Source organism: Canis aureus, chromosome 14 (genome assembly GCF_053574225.1).
Source record: "Canis aureus isolate CA01 chromosome 14, VMU_Caureus_v.1.0, whole genome shotgun sequence".
In the NCBI taxonomy this organism is placed as follows: domain Eukaryota; kingdom Metazoa; phylum Chordata; class Mammalia; order Carnivora; family Canidae; genus Canis; species Canis aureus.
This window is the reverse complement of record NC_135624.1, coordinates 39,337,703-39,355,955: the sequence shown is the minus strand read 5'-3', so window position 1 is coordinate 39,355,955 and position 18,253 is coordinate 39,337,703. Positions and strand designations below refer to the sequence as shown.

The 18,253-nt window shown below is 56.1% G+C and overlaps 1 protein-coding gene across 1 annotated transcript; it reads right to left on the bottom strand.

Annotated features, from left to right (window-relative positions):
- Positions 1 to 1,478: 1,478 nt before the first annotated feature.
- On the bottom strand, positions 1,479 to 17,550 carry LOC144283002 (uncharacterized). The gene is made up of 7 exons (XM_077846646.1): positions 17,504 to 17,550; positions 16,711 to 16,813; positions 13,121 to 13,318; positions 9,004 to 9,086; positions 8,695 to 8,797; positions 2,429 to 2,533; positions 1,479 to 2,149 (listed from the first exon to the last, which is right to left on the bottom strand). The coding sequence occupies exons 1-7, from the start codon at positions 17,548 to 17,550 to the stop codon at positions 1,907 to 1,909; spliced, it is 882 nt and encodes a 293-aa protein (XP_077702772.1). The 3' UTR covers positions 1,479 to 1,906.
- Positions 17,551 to 18,253: the final 703 nt, after the last annotated feature.

Below are 18,253 nucleotides of genomic sequence, written 5' to 3'. Positions count from 1 at the left end.
AGAAATGTGGGGGCCTTGCCAAGGCCTGAGGCTGGTGGGTGGGCCCTTCAGAGGCCCCAGACCAGCAGCCCCGTGGAGACCTCTAGGAGGTCTCCGTGGCTGTCCCTCCCCCAGCCCAGCCTCGCTGCAGGAGCCCCTGCTCCCCCATCTGCCCTGTGGCCTGGGGGTCCTCCCTGACTCCAGAAATGAGCCTCGATGCAAGCCCAGCCAGTCACAGATCCGCATCTCCCTGGTACACAGTGGACTCAGGGATGAGCACGGGACCCAAGCTGGCCCAGCGGTGTGGACGGTGGTGCTGTGGTGGGGTCTGGGGCCAGAGCGTGCTCCTCCCCGAGGGCGTGAGGCTGCAGCCATTTGGTGGCCATGAGGGATGTGGAGGATGACCTGAGAAATGGGGCGACTCCCCTCACCTGACATTCTGTTGCATGCTCACTGACTCACACCCCCCATCTTTTTCTCTTCAGCCAGCCTGGGTTCATCACTCTCCCTGACCCCACCCGCCCTCATGGCAGCAAGCCCCAGCTGTCACTGAGGTGGAGCAAGGCGGGTGTGCCGGAGACTGACGGCCCGATGGACAGAACAGAGGGGCAGGCGCTCAGGGGGTGAGGGTGTCGGGCAGGACGAGAGGCAAGGATGGCGGGCACAGCAGGGGCTGGCTGGAGACCACCACGGAGGGAGTAGACGCCTGGTCAGTGTGGTGGCCGTGGCAGCAGCCGTGATGACGCTTGGCTGGGGGGCTCTGGAAGAGAGAGAGGGCCAGGCCACATCCAGACTGAGCCTGGGGCGGCTTCACCGTCTGCGAATCCCACACCCCCTCAGAGGGTGACCCCCCGTGAGTGTGCACCGTGCTTGGCCACCCATTTCCCACAGAGGGAAGCAGAAGCAGGCTTACAGCCTGGGCTCCAGGGTGTGCGGCTTCCTGTCCCCCTCCATCCTCCCTGTCCCTTCTCTCTCTCCCTCCCCCGTTCCCTGGGGGGAAGCTGGCTGCCACGTTGGGAGACACCCCAGCTGCTGTAGGGAGAGGCCTCAGAGGCCCCTGTGGATGGCCCTGGTCAGGCCTCCAGGTGATGCACCCTTGCTCCATCTCCACTATTCCTCCATTCCCATCCCATCCACCCCCATCCCTCTCCACCCCCATCCTCCTCCACCTCCATCTCCCTCCACCTCATCCCCCTCCACCCTATCCCCCTCCATCTCATCCCCCTCCACCTTATCCCTCTCCACCCCATCTCCCTCCACCCCATCCCCCTCCACTCCCATCCACCTCCACCCCCATCCCTATCCACTCCCATCCCCTTCCATTCTCCCATCCCCCTCCACTCCCATCCACCTCCACCCCCATCCCTATCGACTCCCATCCCTCTCCATTCTCCCATCCTCCTCCATCCCCATCCCTCTCCATCCCCCCACCCACCGCAGAGACTTGGGCTAGCATGGCCCAGCTGAGTCGCCCCAGATTCCCGAGCTCAGGAACAATGTGGAATCAGAAACTCATGTTGTTTTCAGCCCCAAAGTCTAGGAGAACACGGACATGGAGCCTTAGCAGCTGTCCCTTCACGCGGGCGGCTGACTTCTCAGGGTTCAGGTCCCAAATACGTGTGCCAAGTGGAAAGCCACGGGCAGCACCCTTGCAGGGACCCGGCAGTCAGAACACCCCGCGCTGCCCCCCCACGGCCCTGCGCCTGGCCGGGGTCAGCCCGGAACGTTGCCCTGTTGCTGTTCCTGGGCGAGCTTACAAGCTTCAAAGCGTCTTTGCTTGGTCACGGGCAGCGGCAGAAGGACGCCCGGGGCGCCACGAGTCAGCACATCTCAGATGGCGGCGCTGCACGCGGGCCAACAGCTCGGGGCAGGTGACCATGCGTAGGATGCCGCACTAAGCCTCGGGGTCTTCGGTCATAAAGGAGCGTCAACAAAAGTGGGGTGCGGCAGGGGTTACTTGGAGCGGGGGGAGCCTCTCCATGGCACCTAGCCGGGGGGAAGGAGTGCTGTTGCAGGCACCCAGGCGGGAGGGCCGGAGAGCGAGGGCGCAGTCAGGGGCCGAGCCCAGGGGCGTCCGGCTGGAGTGGCAAAGGGCAGGTGGCAGAGGGGCCCCGGGGACGCGGCCTGCAGGTGAGGACATGGCTCTTCCACGGCATGAGCGTATCTCAGGCTGGTAAAACCAAGAAGCAAGAAGGAAAAGCATGGAGAGAGCGCGGGAGGCTTCAGGCTCCGCTTGGAGCAGCTGGCGTCCTGCCAAACACGGTTTTACGTGGTCTTCGGGGCTTCCTACCCCCCTTCCCCCCGGGAGGCCATGGCCAGGAGCCCTCTGTGCAGGCCTGGCCGGGGGTCCTTCATGCTGGGGACCTGGCCCCGCCCTGGGAGCTGTCCCCTCAGTGGTTTCTGACCCAGGTGGTCTCACGAGGCACCCCAGAGAGGGGAGGACACTCACCGGAGCCACAGGGCAGGAGGCAGGCGGGAATCTTCTGGGCACCCGGCTTCCGGCCTTGGCCAGAGCCCACCGCAGCCGGGGACGGGAGGCCTTTGCAGAGGTCACCTAGGGGAGCCAGAGGGCGCCCCGTCTGCCCTGCAGGAGCCTCTGGGGTACACAACCTGGCCAGCACCAGGTGCATCTCATTTGCTCCCTGGGCCTCGGTGGACACAAGTATGAAATGGGGACAAGTTCTGAGACGTTAGTTACATGAAGGCATGGAGCTTCTGCTGCAAGGAAGCGGTCGGCCGCCAACGCTTCCCTTCCCTTCCCTCCCTGGTTAGGCCCTCCTGATGCTGGAGCCGGACTGTGGAGGGGCAGGGCCCAGGGGGACTGGGAGAGGCATGGGGGAGGATATGTTGGAGGATAGTGTATGGCAGCAGATGGCACTTCCCTGGGGGGCCAGGAGTTCTACCCAGGATGCAAGCTCAGGAGCTCAGGAGGGTGGAGCTCAGGAAGGTGGAGGTCAGGGGCACGGAGGTCAGGAGGGCAGAGGTCGGGGGTGGAGCTCAGGAGGACAGAGCCTGGGGGGCGGAGCTGAGTCAGGGACGCCTCTGGCCAGCCTGCAGGTGCTCAGAGTGCTGCCCGGCAGAGCCCAGCAGAGCCCAGCATCGCCCGGCCTCCAGCAGCTACCCCCGCAGGCCGAGCTGCACCCCTCCCCACCCCCACCTGTCCCCCGCTGCAGGCCCAAGGGCCGCCAGGATGGTGGATGCTACTGAAGCTGGCTCTAACGGGGCTCTGCCCCCCACTGGGGGTGTGCAGCGGGCGTCTCGCTAGCCCCTCTGTGGTCAATCTCCTCATCTGCTCACAGGTACGTGACAGCGCACCGTGGGCTGGTGGCTGCGAGCCCCCGGGCCACATTCCATGCCTTCTCAGAGTGGCTGTCCCCTAAAGGGCGCCCTGGCCCCCGAGCCAGCCCGAGGCCTGACTGAGCCCCGGGGCCACCGCCCGGGCGCCTCTCCTGGCCTGGCCCGTGCCCCCAGCCGCCCGTCCCCGCGGCCCGCCTCTGCCCCGTGCTGCAGATCTCCTCTAGCCCGGGCCCGCGGCGAGCCCGTGAAAACGTGCAGGCGATGTCGCTTGTCCTGCTTAACCGTGGCCCTGGGCGCTCTCCGCCTGGCGCCGAGGCAGAGCCGCGCAGTTTGTTCTCCGGGCAGGCGCCTGAGGCTCTCCTGCGACGCCTTTGAGGATGGGGCTGTGTGTGCAAGGATGCACAGCTCCCGCCAGGGCCCTGGATACGGGGACGGCCCCTCCGGGCCTCCGGGTCTCTCTTCTCGAAACCGCTGCATGACATTCCTCTTGTCACAGAGGTGGGGACGAGACAGGGCCTCGTGGGACCCGACTTCCCCGCTCAGCGCCTCGCCGCTCATTTTTTTTTTTTTTTTTTTTTTTTTTCACCGCTCATTAAGGGCTGCCGCCGGCACGGCCACGGACCAGGCCAAGCAGGGCCTCGGGCTCCAGGAGCAGGGCGACCTCGGGCCAACGCCTCAGCCTCTGAAGGTGGCGCAGATTCGCCCTTGGGACACGGCTCCGTGGGGAGGACACCCCGGGCCAGGGGAAGTGCCTAGGGGACCCTGTCTCTCTTCTTCCTTCCTCAGTGATGTGTCTCTTAGGTGAGTCTCCCATCTCCACCAGGTTGCTCTTTGTCACCGGAACCCGGGGCTCTACTGTGCAAGAGGTGTTTGAGGGAGAGAATGCTACTGGTGTGTGGTCCTCGCGAGCTGACCCGGATGTGCCAGGCTCGTGCCAGCGCCGCGGGAAATGGGAGGCTGCGTCAGATGTTCGCCGGCCGGCCGCCAGACTTCGAAGGTTGAAGGGAAGGAGAGTGTGGGGAGCCAAAAACCATCCCCAAAAGATGCCCACCTCAAACCCCTGACACCTGTGGGAAAAGGGCCTCTGCAGATGTGATTTAGGATCTTGAGACCACCCTTGGTTATCCTGGTGGGCCCTAACCCAGCGCCAAGGGTCCTCATAAGACGCAGGCTGAGGTGGGGGGAGGCCGCGTGACCACGGAAGCAGAGCCTGGGTGACGTGGCCACATGCCAAGCCCTGTCCAGAGCTCCCGGAGCTGCGAGAGGCAGCAGGCGTCCGCTCCTCGAACGTCCAGAGGTAGTGCAGCCTTGACCGTGGACAACTGGCCTCCAGATCCGTGAGACGGGAATTCCCTTGTGTGTGTGTGCAAGTCTGTGGCACTTTGTTACGGCGGCGTCATTGACCACGCGAACGTCTGCACGTCCGTAGACCGTGCTGCCCTCCCGAGCACAGATCCTGCCCAGAAGCCACTGGGCGTGGAGCAGCATCCCCCATATGCAGCTGGGGGCTCTCTGAGCTCCATCCCGGGGACCCCAAGGGAGAGGCACCCGGCACAGGGAGGCCAGGCATGTCAGAGCACACAGCGAGGGTGGGAAGGGAGGAGGCCCCAGGCCCAAGCGGGTGCCCCCGGGATTTGTGTTCCTCCTGCAGTCCCTGCAGACTAGGGGTGCGGGCCCACGTCCTTGCTGCAAAATATTAAAGGGGACGGAGGGAGAGATGGCAAAGCCAGGAAAAATTCCCTTCGAGCGCCCTTGTCTGACGGCTTCCTGCCCACGTTGGAGGGAGCCCTTGCCGGGTCAGGGCCCCCCTGCAGCCCTTCTGTGCTGTACTGGCCCGTCCGCACAAAGGCACACACACTACATGTGATAGGACATGTCAGAGCTGGAGCTGCATCTATAGACACGGGTCTACCTCCTTTTTCCTGCTGCTTCCACTGGTGTTCCGTGTTCCAGGACATTCCTCTGCTGGTGAGCACTTAGGTGGATCTCCTGAGCAGCAGGGCGCCAGCCACCCATCCCTTCATACGCTGTTGTGCACACTCACTCACGAGCGTTTCTTCCTCTTTTTTTTTTTTTATGATAGTCACACAGAGAGAGAGAGAGAGAGAGGCAGAGACACAGGCAGAGGGAGAAGCAGGCTCCATGCACCGGGAGCCCGACGTGGGATTCGATCCTGGGTCTCCAGGATTGCGCCCTGGGCCAAAGGCAGGCGCCAAACCGCTGCGCCACCCAGGGATCCCACGAGCGTTTCTTCCTGATGGGATTGCCGGTCAGTCCTGCTTTGACAGATTCTCCCAATTGTCTCTCAAGGGGCTTTGATAAGGGGCACCCAGGTGGCTCAGTGGTTGACCGTCTCTGCCTCCGGCTCAGGGTGTGACCCGGGGGTCCCGGGATTGAGTCCTGCATCAGGCTTCCCGCAGGGAGCCTGCTTCTCCCTCGGCCTGTGTCTCTGCCTCTCTCTCCGTGTCTCATGAATAAATAAATAAAATCTTAAAAAAAAACCAGGCTTTGATAATTCATATTCTTGCCAATAGTGTATGGGTGCCTCTCCTGCGTGCTCTCCCTCTGGCACCTGGTATCATCAACCTCTTATGGTTCCCACACCACAGGGTAAAAAAAACTCTCAATGCCTCTTGACTTTATATTTCCCCAGTTTCTGTGAAGTTGGGCACCTCCGATCAGGTATTCTTCTGCCCTGAGCATCGTTTACCTTTTATTGTTGGTGCATGGGTACTCTTCACATATTATGGATGTTGAGCCTTTCTATTTAAAGACCTAGCAAATATTTTTTTCAAAGTTTTCCTCTTTACAACCTTGCTGATGGTGACTTTATCACATACAGAAAATTGGGGGGGGGCCTCAAATATTTCAATACTTCCTTTATGGTTTATGAGTGTGTCTTTCTTAGAGGTATTCCTGAATACCAAAATTTTTAAGTATATCCTATATTTTAAGATCTTATGCTTTTTTTCCCCAAAGAATAAGTTTAGTTTTTTAAATCAGCCTGGAATTTATTTTTGAGCATGACATGAGATATACATTTAACTTAATGTTTTTCTCCAAATGCATTGCCAGTCATCCAAACAGATTTTTGAAGAACTCCTCCTGCCCTCATGCATTTAAGAGAACATCTCCTGTTATAATGTGAATTCCCACGGGCACAGGGGCCTGATTTTGTATTTCTAGCCTTTCTTCTTCATCTATTACCAGTTTCTGCACCAATACCGTCATGCTTTGATTCCTGTAGCTCCCGAAGGTGAAATTCCTCCGTGTCCTTTCCCTTTTCCCAAATTCTCTTGGATCTCTTGGCCCTTCCCAGCTCTCCCCATGTCAGTGCCACCTGTGTGGTCCCCCCAGAGGGGGCAGGGCTACCCCACCTGTGTGTTATCTACAGAGCCTGGATGAGGATTCATTAATGATGGGCACACCACACCTGAGATGAAAGAATGGCCAGACGGTCAGGCTTTACTCCTGATTTCATGACCAGGGCTCAGAGAGCATGCAGTGCTTTCCCCAGGTCACATCAGTTGTCCTGATGCTGGATCCAGGACTCACATGTCTCCACAGCCCAGGAGCAGCCCTCCCACAGGACACTTCCAGACCCACCAGCCTGAAGGCTTGTTCTGCTCATAATCTCCATTTTACAGACGAGGGAACTGAGGCTCAGAGTGGCTTGCGGAGGGTCCCAAGTGGAAAGCAATAACTCAGACTCAAACCTGCATCTGTTCAATGTTTGAGGCTGTGTCTGAACCATGAAACAGCAGTCCTTTATAGCAGCAGGCCAGCAGCCCCTAATCCCAACCTGGTCTGGTGAACAGAGCAAAGTGGAGTTCTGTATAAAAAGACATGGAAGGGAGACTCAGAGGCTCAGAGGTCACCAAACCCAGATGCCCAGTTGGGTGGAAACGAAGCCCAGAGTGGGGGGTGTTGTCAGGAGCACTTCCAAAGGGACAGAGGCTCCACATGTCAGCCTAGGGCCTTCACCTTCATCCATCTGGTCCTGAACCCAGATGCCTATGGCATAGTCCTTGAGGGCCCAGAGTCAGGTGTGGCAGTGCTTCCCATCCATGTGGGCTCTGGGTGGGTATGGGGCATGTCCGTAAGTAGCAACCAGAATGGCATTGTCCCTGATGCAGAGAGAGAGCACATGGTCTCTCTATGCCCCTGAGGGAAGAAGTAGTGCTGCCCATGTGGTTGGCAAGGGAACAGGACTAGCCGAGGAGAGGCCCCTCATCCCCTCACCTCAGCATCTGGGCTCCTCAACAGCCATAGACAACAGCTAGGTGTGATGCCTCGAGGCCAAATCCAGTGCAAACGTCATTTCCCTCCTGCAAGAGAAGATACCTCCCTCCTGCCCTGATGAAGGTGTCTGCCCTTGAGATAAATTTGTTGGCTCCTGCACAGCCCTGAGCCCAAGTGACAGCGCTTTTATTGAATCATGCCTTTGGTATCATGCTCATTGGATGAGTGGGGACTAAACAACTTTCATAGTCCTTTCTCTTATCTTATGGGGCTCATGTTCAGATATCACACACACAATGGCCACAGAGGTTACAGCTGTGTCCACTGGCCAACATCCCAGAGTGATCTCAGAGTGGCAGAGATGGCTCAGATAATCACTAATGTCACTATGCTCAGCGGGCATTACCATCGTACCATCCCAGTCTGCACCAAGACTGTCACCACCACCCTCACCTGCCCACTGTGTCACCACCATGACATGCATGCAACCTTGGGAAAACCACAACCATCTTTAGCCTTACATTTATAAGTTAGCTCCAGTATATCCTGCCCTCTTTGTTCCTTATTGTTTCGTTATGACATAACATATTATTTTACCATGTCCATTAACTAAAGAATAGATTATCAAAATTGTGGTATAGTCATACACTGGAACGTTATTCAACAGGAAAGGAAAATGAGCTATTGATACATTCTGCAACAATAACGAATCCGCCAAAAATGTTGAATGGAAAGGTCAGATACAACAGAGTACATTTTGTATAATTCCACTTATATGAAGTTCCAGAACAGTTGCAATTAACATATGGCGGTAGAAATCCTAACAGGGGTCGCTTCTGAAGGAGGAGAAATAAATGCCAAATGGTATGATAGAAATTTTGGGATACCAGAAATGTTCTGTATACAATTGTCCAATTTCATCAAACTGGACTCTTAAGGTCTCTGCATTTTATTTGATGGACCTTATATCTTGATAATAATAACAAAATTAATAAATGTTGTCCTAAAAATCTCATGGGTTGGAGGAGCTTACACATCTGACCAGGATGTAGCAAGTGGTAAGGATTGTCCTTCTCACCATCAACAACCATAACACTTGTCAAAATAAAGGAAACAAGTCTTTTTAGCAAGAATGCAATCCATGAGAGAAGGGAACTGTCTTAAGATGAAGCTTACCATTGCCCAGCAATCCCCCTGGGGATAATATCCAGCCATGGCCTGGAGAGTTGGGTTTGAACAGATGTGGGTGTCCCTCTGAGCTCTGAAGGCATAAATCAGCCTGTGGGGTAGAGATACAGAGAACAGGGAACTGAGCAAAGAGGGGGCACCAGAAATGCCGTAACTCTGGAACAGGAGCCAAAGCCTAGAGAAAGAGCTATTCAGGACTCCCGTCTGACAAAGCCTCTGATGAGCTCCTGCCAGAGCTACAGGGCACACAGAGTTCATGGGTTCTAACCCTCCAGGTCAGAGGAGTTTGTGAAATACCTTGTGCTTCCTTGGATCTGCACCAATAGCGAGTGCCACTCAGCTTCTATGGACTTCAGGTCATCAGCCTGCAGTTGAATCACCTGCCAAAGGAGAACCAAGTCTCATCAGAGAAAGAAACAGAATCTGGAGTCTTTACCACAAACTACCCACAGTGCCTAGAATTCAATAAGGAAAGCAAATCACTCAACAACACAAAGGAGTAGAAATAATGGGATTCTTGCTCAAGAAAACTGAAGCATTCAATAGGAATTGAAAGTGAGATGGCCCAGGTGCTAGATGCAACAGATAAAGGCCTTGAAGCAATTATTGTAAATCTATGCAGAAAGATATCTTCAAAGATTTAAAGGAAATGTAATCTTATGAGTAAACAGATAGGCAATCCCAGCAGACGAATGATAACCATGAAAAAGGACTGAGGGCAATTCTTGAACTGAAAGCTACGATTGCTGAAATTAAAACTTAACTGACTGGGCTTTATAGAAACTTGGAGACGTCAGGAAATTCACTGAACTGGAGAACAGATCAATAGAAATTATCCAGTCTGGAGAACCAAGGGGAAAATGAAGAAAAGTGAACAGAGCTTCAAGGACAGGGTGATAATACCAAACAAAATACAGAGGGGCAGAAATAAATACTTGAAGAGATAATAACTGAAGCTTCCAAGAGCTGATGGAACTATCAACAGTTTAAGAAAAACTCACATTGGGACGCCTGGGAGGTTCACTTGTTGAGCATCTGCCTTCAGTTCAGGGTGTGATCCCGGGATCTGGAATTGAGTCCCACATCGGGCTCCCTGCATGGAGCCTGCTTCTCTCCCTGCCTGTGTCTCTGCCTCTCTCTGTGTCTCTCAGGAATAAATAAATAAAAAAAATCTTTTTTAAAAATTAAAAAAAAAATAGAAAGAAATAAAAAACTCACATTGGGGAGTTTAAACATATTTGAAAGTAGGAGTGCCTGGCAGCTCAGTCAGTTAAGCATCTGACTCTTAATTTTGGCTCTTAATTTCGGCTGGGCACTGAGCATGGAAACTGCTTGGGATTTTACCCTCTTCCTCTGCTCCTTCCCGCCCCCATCACGTGTGCACGTGCATGCTCTCTCTCTTTCGCTCTCTAAAATAAATACATAAATAAATAAAATCATTAAAAATATTTAAAGGCCACAGTAACTTCTTGCAAGATACATCCATGAAGGCAAAAGAAACAAAAGCAAAAATGAACTATTGGGACTTCATCAAGATAAGAAGCTTTTGCACAGCAAAGGATACAGTCAACAAAACTCAGACAACCTACAGAATGGGAGAAGATATTTGCAAATGACGTATCAGATAAAGGGCTAGTTTCCAAGATCTATAAAGAACTTCTTAAACTCAACACCAAAGAAACAAACAATCCAATCATGAAATGGGCAAAAGACATGAACAGAAATCTCACAGAGGAAGACCTAGACATGGCCAACATGCACATGAGAAAATGCTCTGCATCACTTGCCATCAGGGAATACAAATCAAAACCATAATGAGATACCACTTCACACCAGTGAGAATGGGGAACATTAACAAGGCAGGAAACCACAAAAGTTGGAGAGGATGCGGAGAAAAGGGAACCCTCTTACACTGTTGGTGGGAATGTGAACTGGTGCAGCCACTCTGGAAAACTGTGTGGAGGTTCCTCAAAGAGTTAAAAATAGACCTGCCCTACGACCCAGCAATTGCACTGCTGGGGATTTACCCCAAAGATACAGATGCAGTGAAACGCCGGGACACCTGCACCCCGATGTTTCTAGCAGCAATGGCCACAATAGCCAAACTGTGGAAGGAGCCTCGGTGTCCATCGAAAGATGATGGATAAAGAAGCTGTGGTCTCTGTATACAGTGGGATATTCCTCAGCCATTAGAAATGACAAATACCCACCATTTGCTTCGACGTGGATGGAATTGGAGGGTATTATGCTGAGTGAAGTAAGTCCATCGGAGAAGGACAAACATTATATGTTCTCATTCATTTGGGGAATATAGATAATAGTGAAAGGGAATAGAAGGGAAGGGAGAAGAAATGGGTAGGAAATATCAGAAAGGGAGACAGAACATAAAGACTCCTAACTCTGGGAAACGAACTAGGGGTGGTAGAAGGGGAGGAGGGCGGGGGGTGGGGGTGAATGGGTGACAGGCACTGAGAGGGGCACTGATAGGATTAACACTGGGTATTATTCTGTATGTTGGAAAATTGAACACCAATAAAAAATAAATTTATTATTAAAAAATATTTAAAGGCAAATGGTATTAAAAAGCATACTAAATACTTAACAGTAAACCCTAACTCTAAATGCACTTAGCAAACAATGGAAAGTAGTAAAAGTACGTTACATTTTCAGCTAAAGAAGCTAAAAGAAAGAGCGATCGCAACCCTCCCCCCCCCCAAAAAAGGAAGAAAATAAAAAGGGATAAAAGCAGACACTTAAAAACAGAAAACCAAAGAGCTAGATCACAGTTGGATTTTTGTTTTCATTTTTTTGGTAAAGAATAATATGACAGGACAGTCTCTGACAAGCTGGATGAAGCAGACAATGCAGAAATGAACATACTGGAAATGCAAAAGAAGAAGTACATTGAGTTACCTTATGCTAATAGATTTGAAAGCTCAGAAGAAGTGAGTAATTTCACAGAAACAAAGCAGAAAAAATATGTCCAAATATAAACTGATAAGCTGTCTTCTGGGAGGAGGCACTTTTAATGCATATAATCAACAAAATATTAGTATTCATAATATACAAAGAATCCCCATGCATCAAGGAAAAGACAAAATAGCCCAAAGAAAAATATGTAAAAATATATCAGTGTGGATTTCACAGAAAACAGACACATAAACGGCCAATAAACTACATCAAGTAATCAGGGAAATGCAAATCACAACAAAGAGGGCAGCTCACCCGCAGCAGACGGGCAGGATTTGCTGGGTCCAGTGGGAGCACTGGCTGGGGAGGACATGGGGGGGATGGCGGAGGTCACGGCTATGGTCTGAGCCCACGTCGGTGAGACCCGTGTGAAGAGCAGTGCTACGGCCTGAACACGTGTGTCCCCACACTCACATGTTGGAGCCCCGACCCACGGTGACTAGGGCGTGAGGGCGGAGCCCCCGTGATGGGGTTGGCAGCCTTACGAGAAGAGTCGGGGACACCTCTGTGTCTCGGCCATGCAAGGACACACCTCTCAGAAGCGAGCCTGCCAGCACCTCGGTGGCCGACTTCCGCGCCCAGACATAGAAGGGAGCACGGCTGTGGAAGCTCCCGGTCTGGGGTGTTGTTATGCAGCCCGAGCTGACCGAACATGCAAGCACCGAGGACGTCGTGATGCCGAACCTGTGCCCAGCGCCAAACCCAGCAATCCCACATATGTGTGTGCACACGGAGGTGTGTCCCCAGGTGGGTCACCGCCTCAGAAAGTGTGGCAGGGTAAACGTGGAAATGGCCTAAATGTATCCATAAGAGCGTGGGTAGAGCAACCTCGGCATGCTCCCACAGCTGCGCACAAGGCCAGGGCCACCAGGGGCAACCGCGGTCACACGCGGCCCCCTGCATCAGCTTCCGGACTGCAAGGTGCAGCGGGAGGGGCCCACAGCAGATGGGGGAGCAGAGCGCAAAATCACCCACGGGGAAGGGTGAAATCCCCCAAACTATGCTGCTGGTGGGTGTCGGCAAGTAGAGCGACAGATGACATCGCCCGCTGGGAGGGACTGCCCAGGACGGCCGGGCCAGGCGGTGACAGGGGATGCAGGGGCCCAGGGCAGAGTGAGCAGGGAAGGGCGGAGAGGAGAACCACGCAGCGCCGGGCAAGCGCCAGGGTGTGGGCTCCTCACTCTATCCCCTTCTTAGCGCAATTCTCACGAGCTCGCTTTGCCTCGTCTGCAGGAGCCCAGGTGCCCCTCGGGGACACGACTCCATGAAGCAGCCAGACCAGAGGGATGAGCGTCCGGGCTCGGGCTGCAGGTGGTCCCCTTGCAGGGCAGTGCTGGCTGGCGGGGTGCCGGGGGGTGCCGGGGGGTCGCGGGGATGCCCTCTGCATCCGTGCATGCGCCACGGTGGAAGCGTCCCTCCCGCAAGCATGTGAGGTTCCACTCACCGTGTGGGAAGCACCACTAGTGTAACAGGGCGCCCCGCGGGAGAAGCGCGCCGTGGAAAGGAGGAAAATCCGAGCCGAGGAGGAACCCTGGCGGCTCCCGGGCCGGCGCGGGCTCCATGGGGTAAGTGCCGCCCGCCAACGGCAGATGGTACTGGGGGCGGCGGCCGTGCCATCCGCAGGAAGCCTCTTCAAAGGACTCTGCAAATCATCAAAAATGGGCCTAAAATAAAATTTATGTAAAAAGTAAGAGGAAAGTAAGCACACGCCCCTCCTTGTCACGTAACTTCCCCTCCTGCAGGCTGCAACCCCCCGGCTTCGGAGGCACGGCCAGCCGGGTGGACGTGGAGGTCCCGCACGAGCTCCCCTGCCCGCCCCAAGCCCCCTGGAGCCCGGCCCCAGCCTCCGGCCCCTCGGCGTCCCCCTGACAAAGGGCTTCGGGCTTGCTGTGCAGGTTCACGGACAGACGCCCCGCTGCTGCCACGCGAGGCCAGCTCCCTGCGAGGAGTCCGCGGCTTCCGATGGCCCCCCCGCCTGACCACTGCCCCTCAGGTTTGGGAGACCCCGAAGCAGTTCCTGCCATGACGGAGGCCCTAGAGAGGCCAGGTGGGGTCCCCTGGGCACAGACCCAGAACCCGGGACACAGACGCAGGCCTGCACCCCAGTGGCCCCCCAGGGCACCACGCTGCTGGCAGCAGCTGATGCCAGGACCAGCCACCACTGCCTGTGGTCACAAGAGAACGCTCCACCTCCTATCCACACCTTTCCTCGCTGCCAGTGGGCGTCCTTCTCGGGGGGCTCCGAGGTCAGGACCCCCCCGTGTCCTCTGTCCCCCTAACACCCGGGCAGAGTGGTGCTGCTTCCGAGGGGTGGGCAAACTTGCTGCCCGGTGGAGACCCTCAGAGCTGCCCAGACCCCCCGAGTGGCACCTCTGACGGGGTTGGGGACATAACGGGGTCCCCCCGCCATCCCGCCGCCGCTCCCAGCCTCACCATGAGGCCTGACGCCCAGTCCCCGAGGCCCACGGCTCCTGCTGTCTCAGGGGAAGGCGGTGTGCCGGAGTTTTAATTAACACCAGACAGGAGTCATTTGTATTCCTTCTAAGACCTGGAATGTTCTCCATGGAAATTTTCTCCCCTCTGGGAAAGACATGTAACTGGCTAATATTTTTATTAATAGACATAGAGGCTGTTAAAAATAAAGTTCTCTCCCCATTAAGGGTAAGCCAGGCAGGACAGGCACCTGTCCATGATTCAGCAGGTGTCCCCCCCCCCGTGTCCCGCCTGTGCATCCCCCGCCCAGGGGTCACCCCGTGATGCCCCAGGAGGCCTGTGCGGGAGGGCTGACCGTCCCAGGAGGGACCGGCTCTCCCGACACCAGTGCCTGCAGTCTCCCATCATGGAAAGGCCTGCGTCCACCACCGAGGGGGGCGTGAGAGCCGAGCCAGCGCTGGGTGCAGGCCCCAGAAGGCCAGCCGTCCCCCTGACGTGCAGGAGCACCTCCGTCGCAAGCCTGCCGGGGCCATTCCGCTCCTCGACGGGCTTGCAGGCCTCCGTCCAGCATCTGCGTGTGTGTGAGTTCCGTGTCCTTCCACCGATTTAACGGTTCCCCCTTATGTGTCGGCGGCCTTCTGCGCTGTCGGGCTGGCGCTAGTTCCTGGAGGGTGGCGCGCCGCAGCCCGTGGACGCAGGCCCGAGGCTGTCAGCGGGGCCCGTGCTCGGTGCGCATCAGTGACGGCTCCACTCCCAGGGCAGCCGCCCCAGCCTGGGCTGGTTCTGCTTTTCCCTTGGCCGCGCTGACCAGCAGCATTCGGGGTGCTAGGAGCGAAGTCCGCAGGGTCCCTGAGTGTCGGCGCGAGCTGGGCTCCTGCTGGCCCCGGGGTGGGGGGTGCTGCTTGAGGTTCTGAGCCCCTGAGAGGCTGAGCCCTGCCTCTCCTGACGCCCGCGCTCCGGAGGCTTGAGCTACCTTCCCGTTCCCCCCGATGGCTTGAGGGTACTGGGGGGTCATGCGTTATGTAAACATGCTAGAGCATCAGCACAGCCCCACGGATACACGGACACGTGTGCTAGCACTTGCCCCCCCGGCCTGTGCCTCCTGCCCGACTGCTCCCCCCGCGCCCTGGCCCTCAGGGTCCTCCTCTCTTGCAGGGCCCATCCCCTTCTCCTACGGGGCTCTCCCTTGACCCTACACACAAGCGCTCTCTCCCTCCTCCAACCGCTGGGGGCTGATTGTGGAAAGCACAGATACTTGGTACGTATGTTTTATACTCGTATGTTCATGTCGATACCCCCTTCTGAGCGCTTACTGTATGCCTTTCCTTTCCTAGGCACTGGGGCACGATTCTGTCTCTGGAGCAGCAAGGTGGTAAGGTGCCCTCACAGAGCTGGGCGTCCAACCTGCAGGGGGGCGGGCTGGGCGCCGGGGTGTAGACGAGGAGCAAGCGGTAGGCTGGTCCTGCAGTGGGTGAGGAGGGTCTGGGGCAGTCCTCTTGGAGGGGCTGCATGGAAGTCAGCAGGGGGCTACCCTGGACTTGGGCCCAGGTCTCTGGGTCTCTGGGTCTCTGCCTGGCACCCCTCCCACTTAGGAGGCAGGGCAGCCTGCAGCCCCAGGGAGGGAGGGGCCGGCTGATGACGGAGGTCTTGAGCCCCTTGGGCTCCCCCTGAGCCGCGAGGAACTTGGAGCAGACGCCAGGGAGAATGTGGGCCCTGACCCTGCCGGGAGAGTCTTGTCCCTTGGAGGCCTCACCCAGCCGCCCCTGAGAGCACTATGGAACCACAAAGCCCTCAACTGGAGGCCTGGAGTTCCACCTGGCTCAAGGGTTCACAGGGACAGACAAGCTCCTTCCCAGCCTCCCTTGCCTGGCCCACCTGTCGGTGGTGGGTTACTCCCAATTCCAGGGATTTGCTGGCGATCTGCTGAAGAGGAAGCTGGGCATTGGATCTCTGGATTCCCATTGGGAAGTCACCCACGTCCACTCTTGTCCATCACAGCCCCGTGCCGCCCCAGGCTCTGCTTGCAGACTTGTCCCTTCCTACTCACCCCTTGGATCCAGCTGGGTCCTATCTGGGGAACTGGGTCCATCTGGGTCCTATTTGAGGTCCTATCTGGAGACTTAGGTCCAGCTGGGTCTTACCTGGGGTCCTATCTGGGGACCTGGGTCCAGCTGGGTCCTACTTGGGGTCCTATCTGGGGACCTGGGTCCAGCTGGGTCCTACTTGGGGTCCCATCTGGGGACGTGGGTCCAGCTGGGTCCTACCTGGGGTCCTATTTGAGGACGTGGGCAGGGCCAGGAGTTAGGAAGGGGGGCTGGTGGGCAGCGGTGGCCACCCCAGGCCCCATCTCCGCAGCTACCCAGGGACTGCCGCACATACCGAACCAGTAACCCAAGGCCCACGTGGAGGTCATCCTGATCGTGTGCACCTGCAGTGGAATATTGCTCTTCCCGGAGGCCCAGTCTTTCGTCCTAACCCACCCCCTCACTCAGCCTCCCTGAGATAATGACCAGGACACAAGGCCTCGCCCTGCAGCCCGGCTGTGGCAGCGACTCTGCTCTGGGGCTGCTATCTGCTGTGGCAGCTCTGAGCCCAAATTACCCAGCAAACGGAGACGGATGGCAGGGCCTTCCTGGGCTTAAATTGCTCCTCCACTCGGCGCTGGCGGTGTCTCCTCTCCCGGTGATCATTGAAAAACACTTTTCTTCCCCATAATGGCCCAATTCACGAGCTTCCTGATAGGAACCAAAGATGTATATCTAATAACAGATTAATGGGACAGGGAGGAGATGGCAGCCAGCAGAGGGTGGGCCCAGCACGACGGAGGGCTAAGGGAGGGAGGGCACAGGGCCCTGCTACGGAGCTTCCCCACCCCTGCAGCCCTGGTGACTCTCCCAGGAAGGCTCCGTAGAGGAGCTTAAGCAGCAAATGGACGGACAATGGATTTACAGAGCTTATCTGTTTTCCTCCTGGCTTTGTTTGTCTCTACAGAAATAGAGGCACAAATAAGAGAAATTATTCCAAAGTCACACAGTAGGTGAGACACGCCATGGTGTTGGGTCCCGCACCGTGTTGATGATGGCGGTGATGGTTGTGATGACAATGGTGGTGGAATTAATAATGACAGCGTTTATTGGGACACACTGAAGCTCCATGAGGCTGTGCAAGTCCAGTTCCCCTCTAGCCCTCTTCGTCCTCACCATGCAGGAAAGGACACTAAGGCCTAACATGCAATGTGTCACTGTACGCAGCTGTTTCTAGAAGACCTGGGGCTTGCATAGCTCCCAGTATTAAAAACAACAATAATAACATAATAGGATGATAGTGGTGATGGCGGTGATGAGGATGGCAACGGCAGTGATGTGACGATGGCTATGATGGCGATGGTTATGACAATGTGGAGGTGGGATCAATGATGATGGTGATGGTGATGACTGTCATGGTGGCGGCGGTGATGATGGTGATGGTGATGGTGGTGGTGATAATGATGGGGATGGGGGTGGTCATGGTGATGATGATTAGGGTGGTGGCAGTGGCAATGATGATGATGGCAGTGGTAGTGATGGTGGTGATGGTGATGGTGGTTGTCACGGTAATCGTGGAGATGACAGTGGTAGTGGTATTAGCAATGAGAGCACTGATGGAGCCCTAGGACCAAGCAGTGTCCCGAATGCCCAACACTCTCCATCTCACGGCATCCCCACAACCACTCTGGCAGGTGTGCGCTGTTAGTAACTCCATTCTCTAGGCGGAGAAAAAGAACACGTGTCCCTTGGTCCTGAGCTGCAGCCAGGATTGATGCCCCACTGTATAACTCTGAAGCCCGCCTCCCCCCAGGGCTCCCCTTGCCACCCCCAAGTGGGTGAGGGCTCCCAGCAGCCCCCTGTGAGCTCCCCACTCGTGGTGTTTCGGTGCCTCTCATCACAATCCCTGGCAGCCAGCGCTGTACGTCTGCTAATTACATGTTTTATTGTCTCGCTTGCCATTAAATATTGTCTGCGCCCACCATTAAGCAAATCTACCTCCTTCGTGGATCTATCCTCTCCGGAATGCCCGTACACAGCCCTTGGGGTTTGCAGCCAGCCGGCCAGCCGGGGTCTCAGCCTTGGGGCCACCCTCCTCTGTGTCCTCCCGCTGAGTCCTC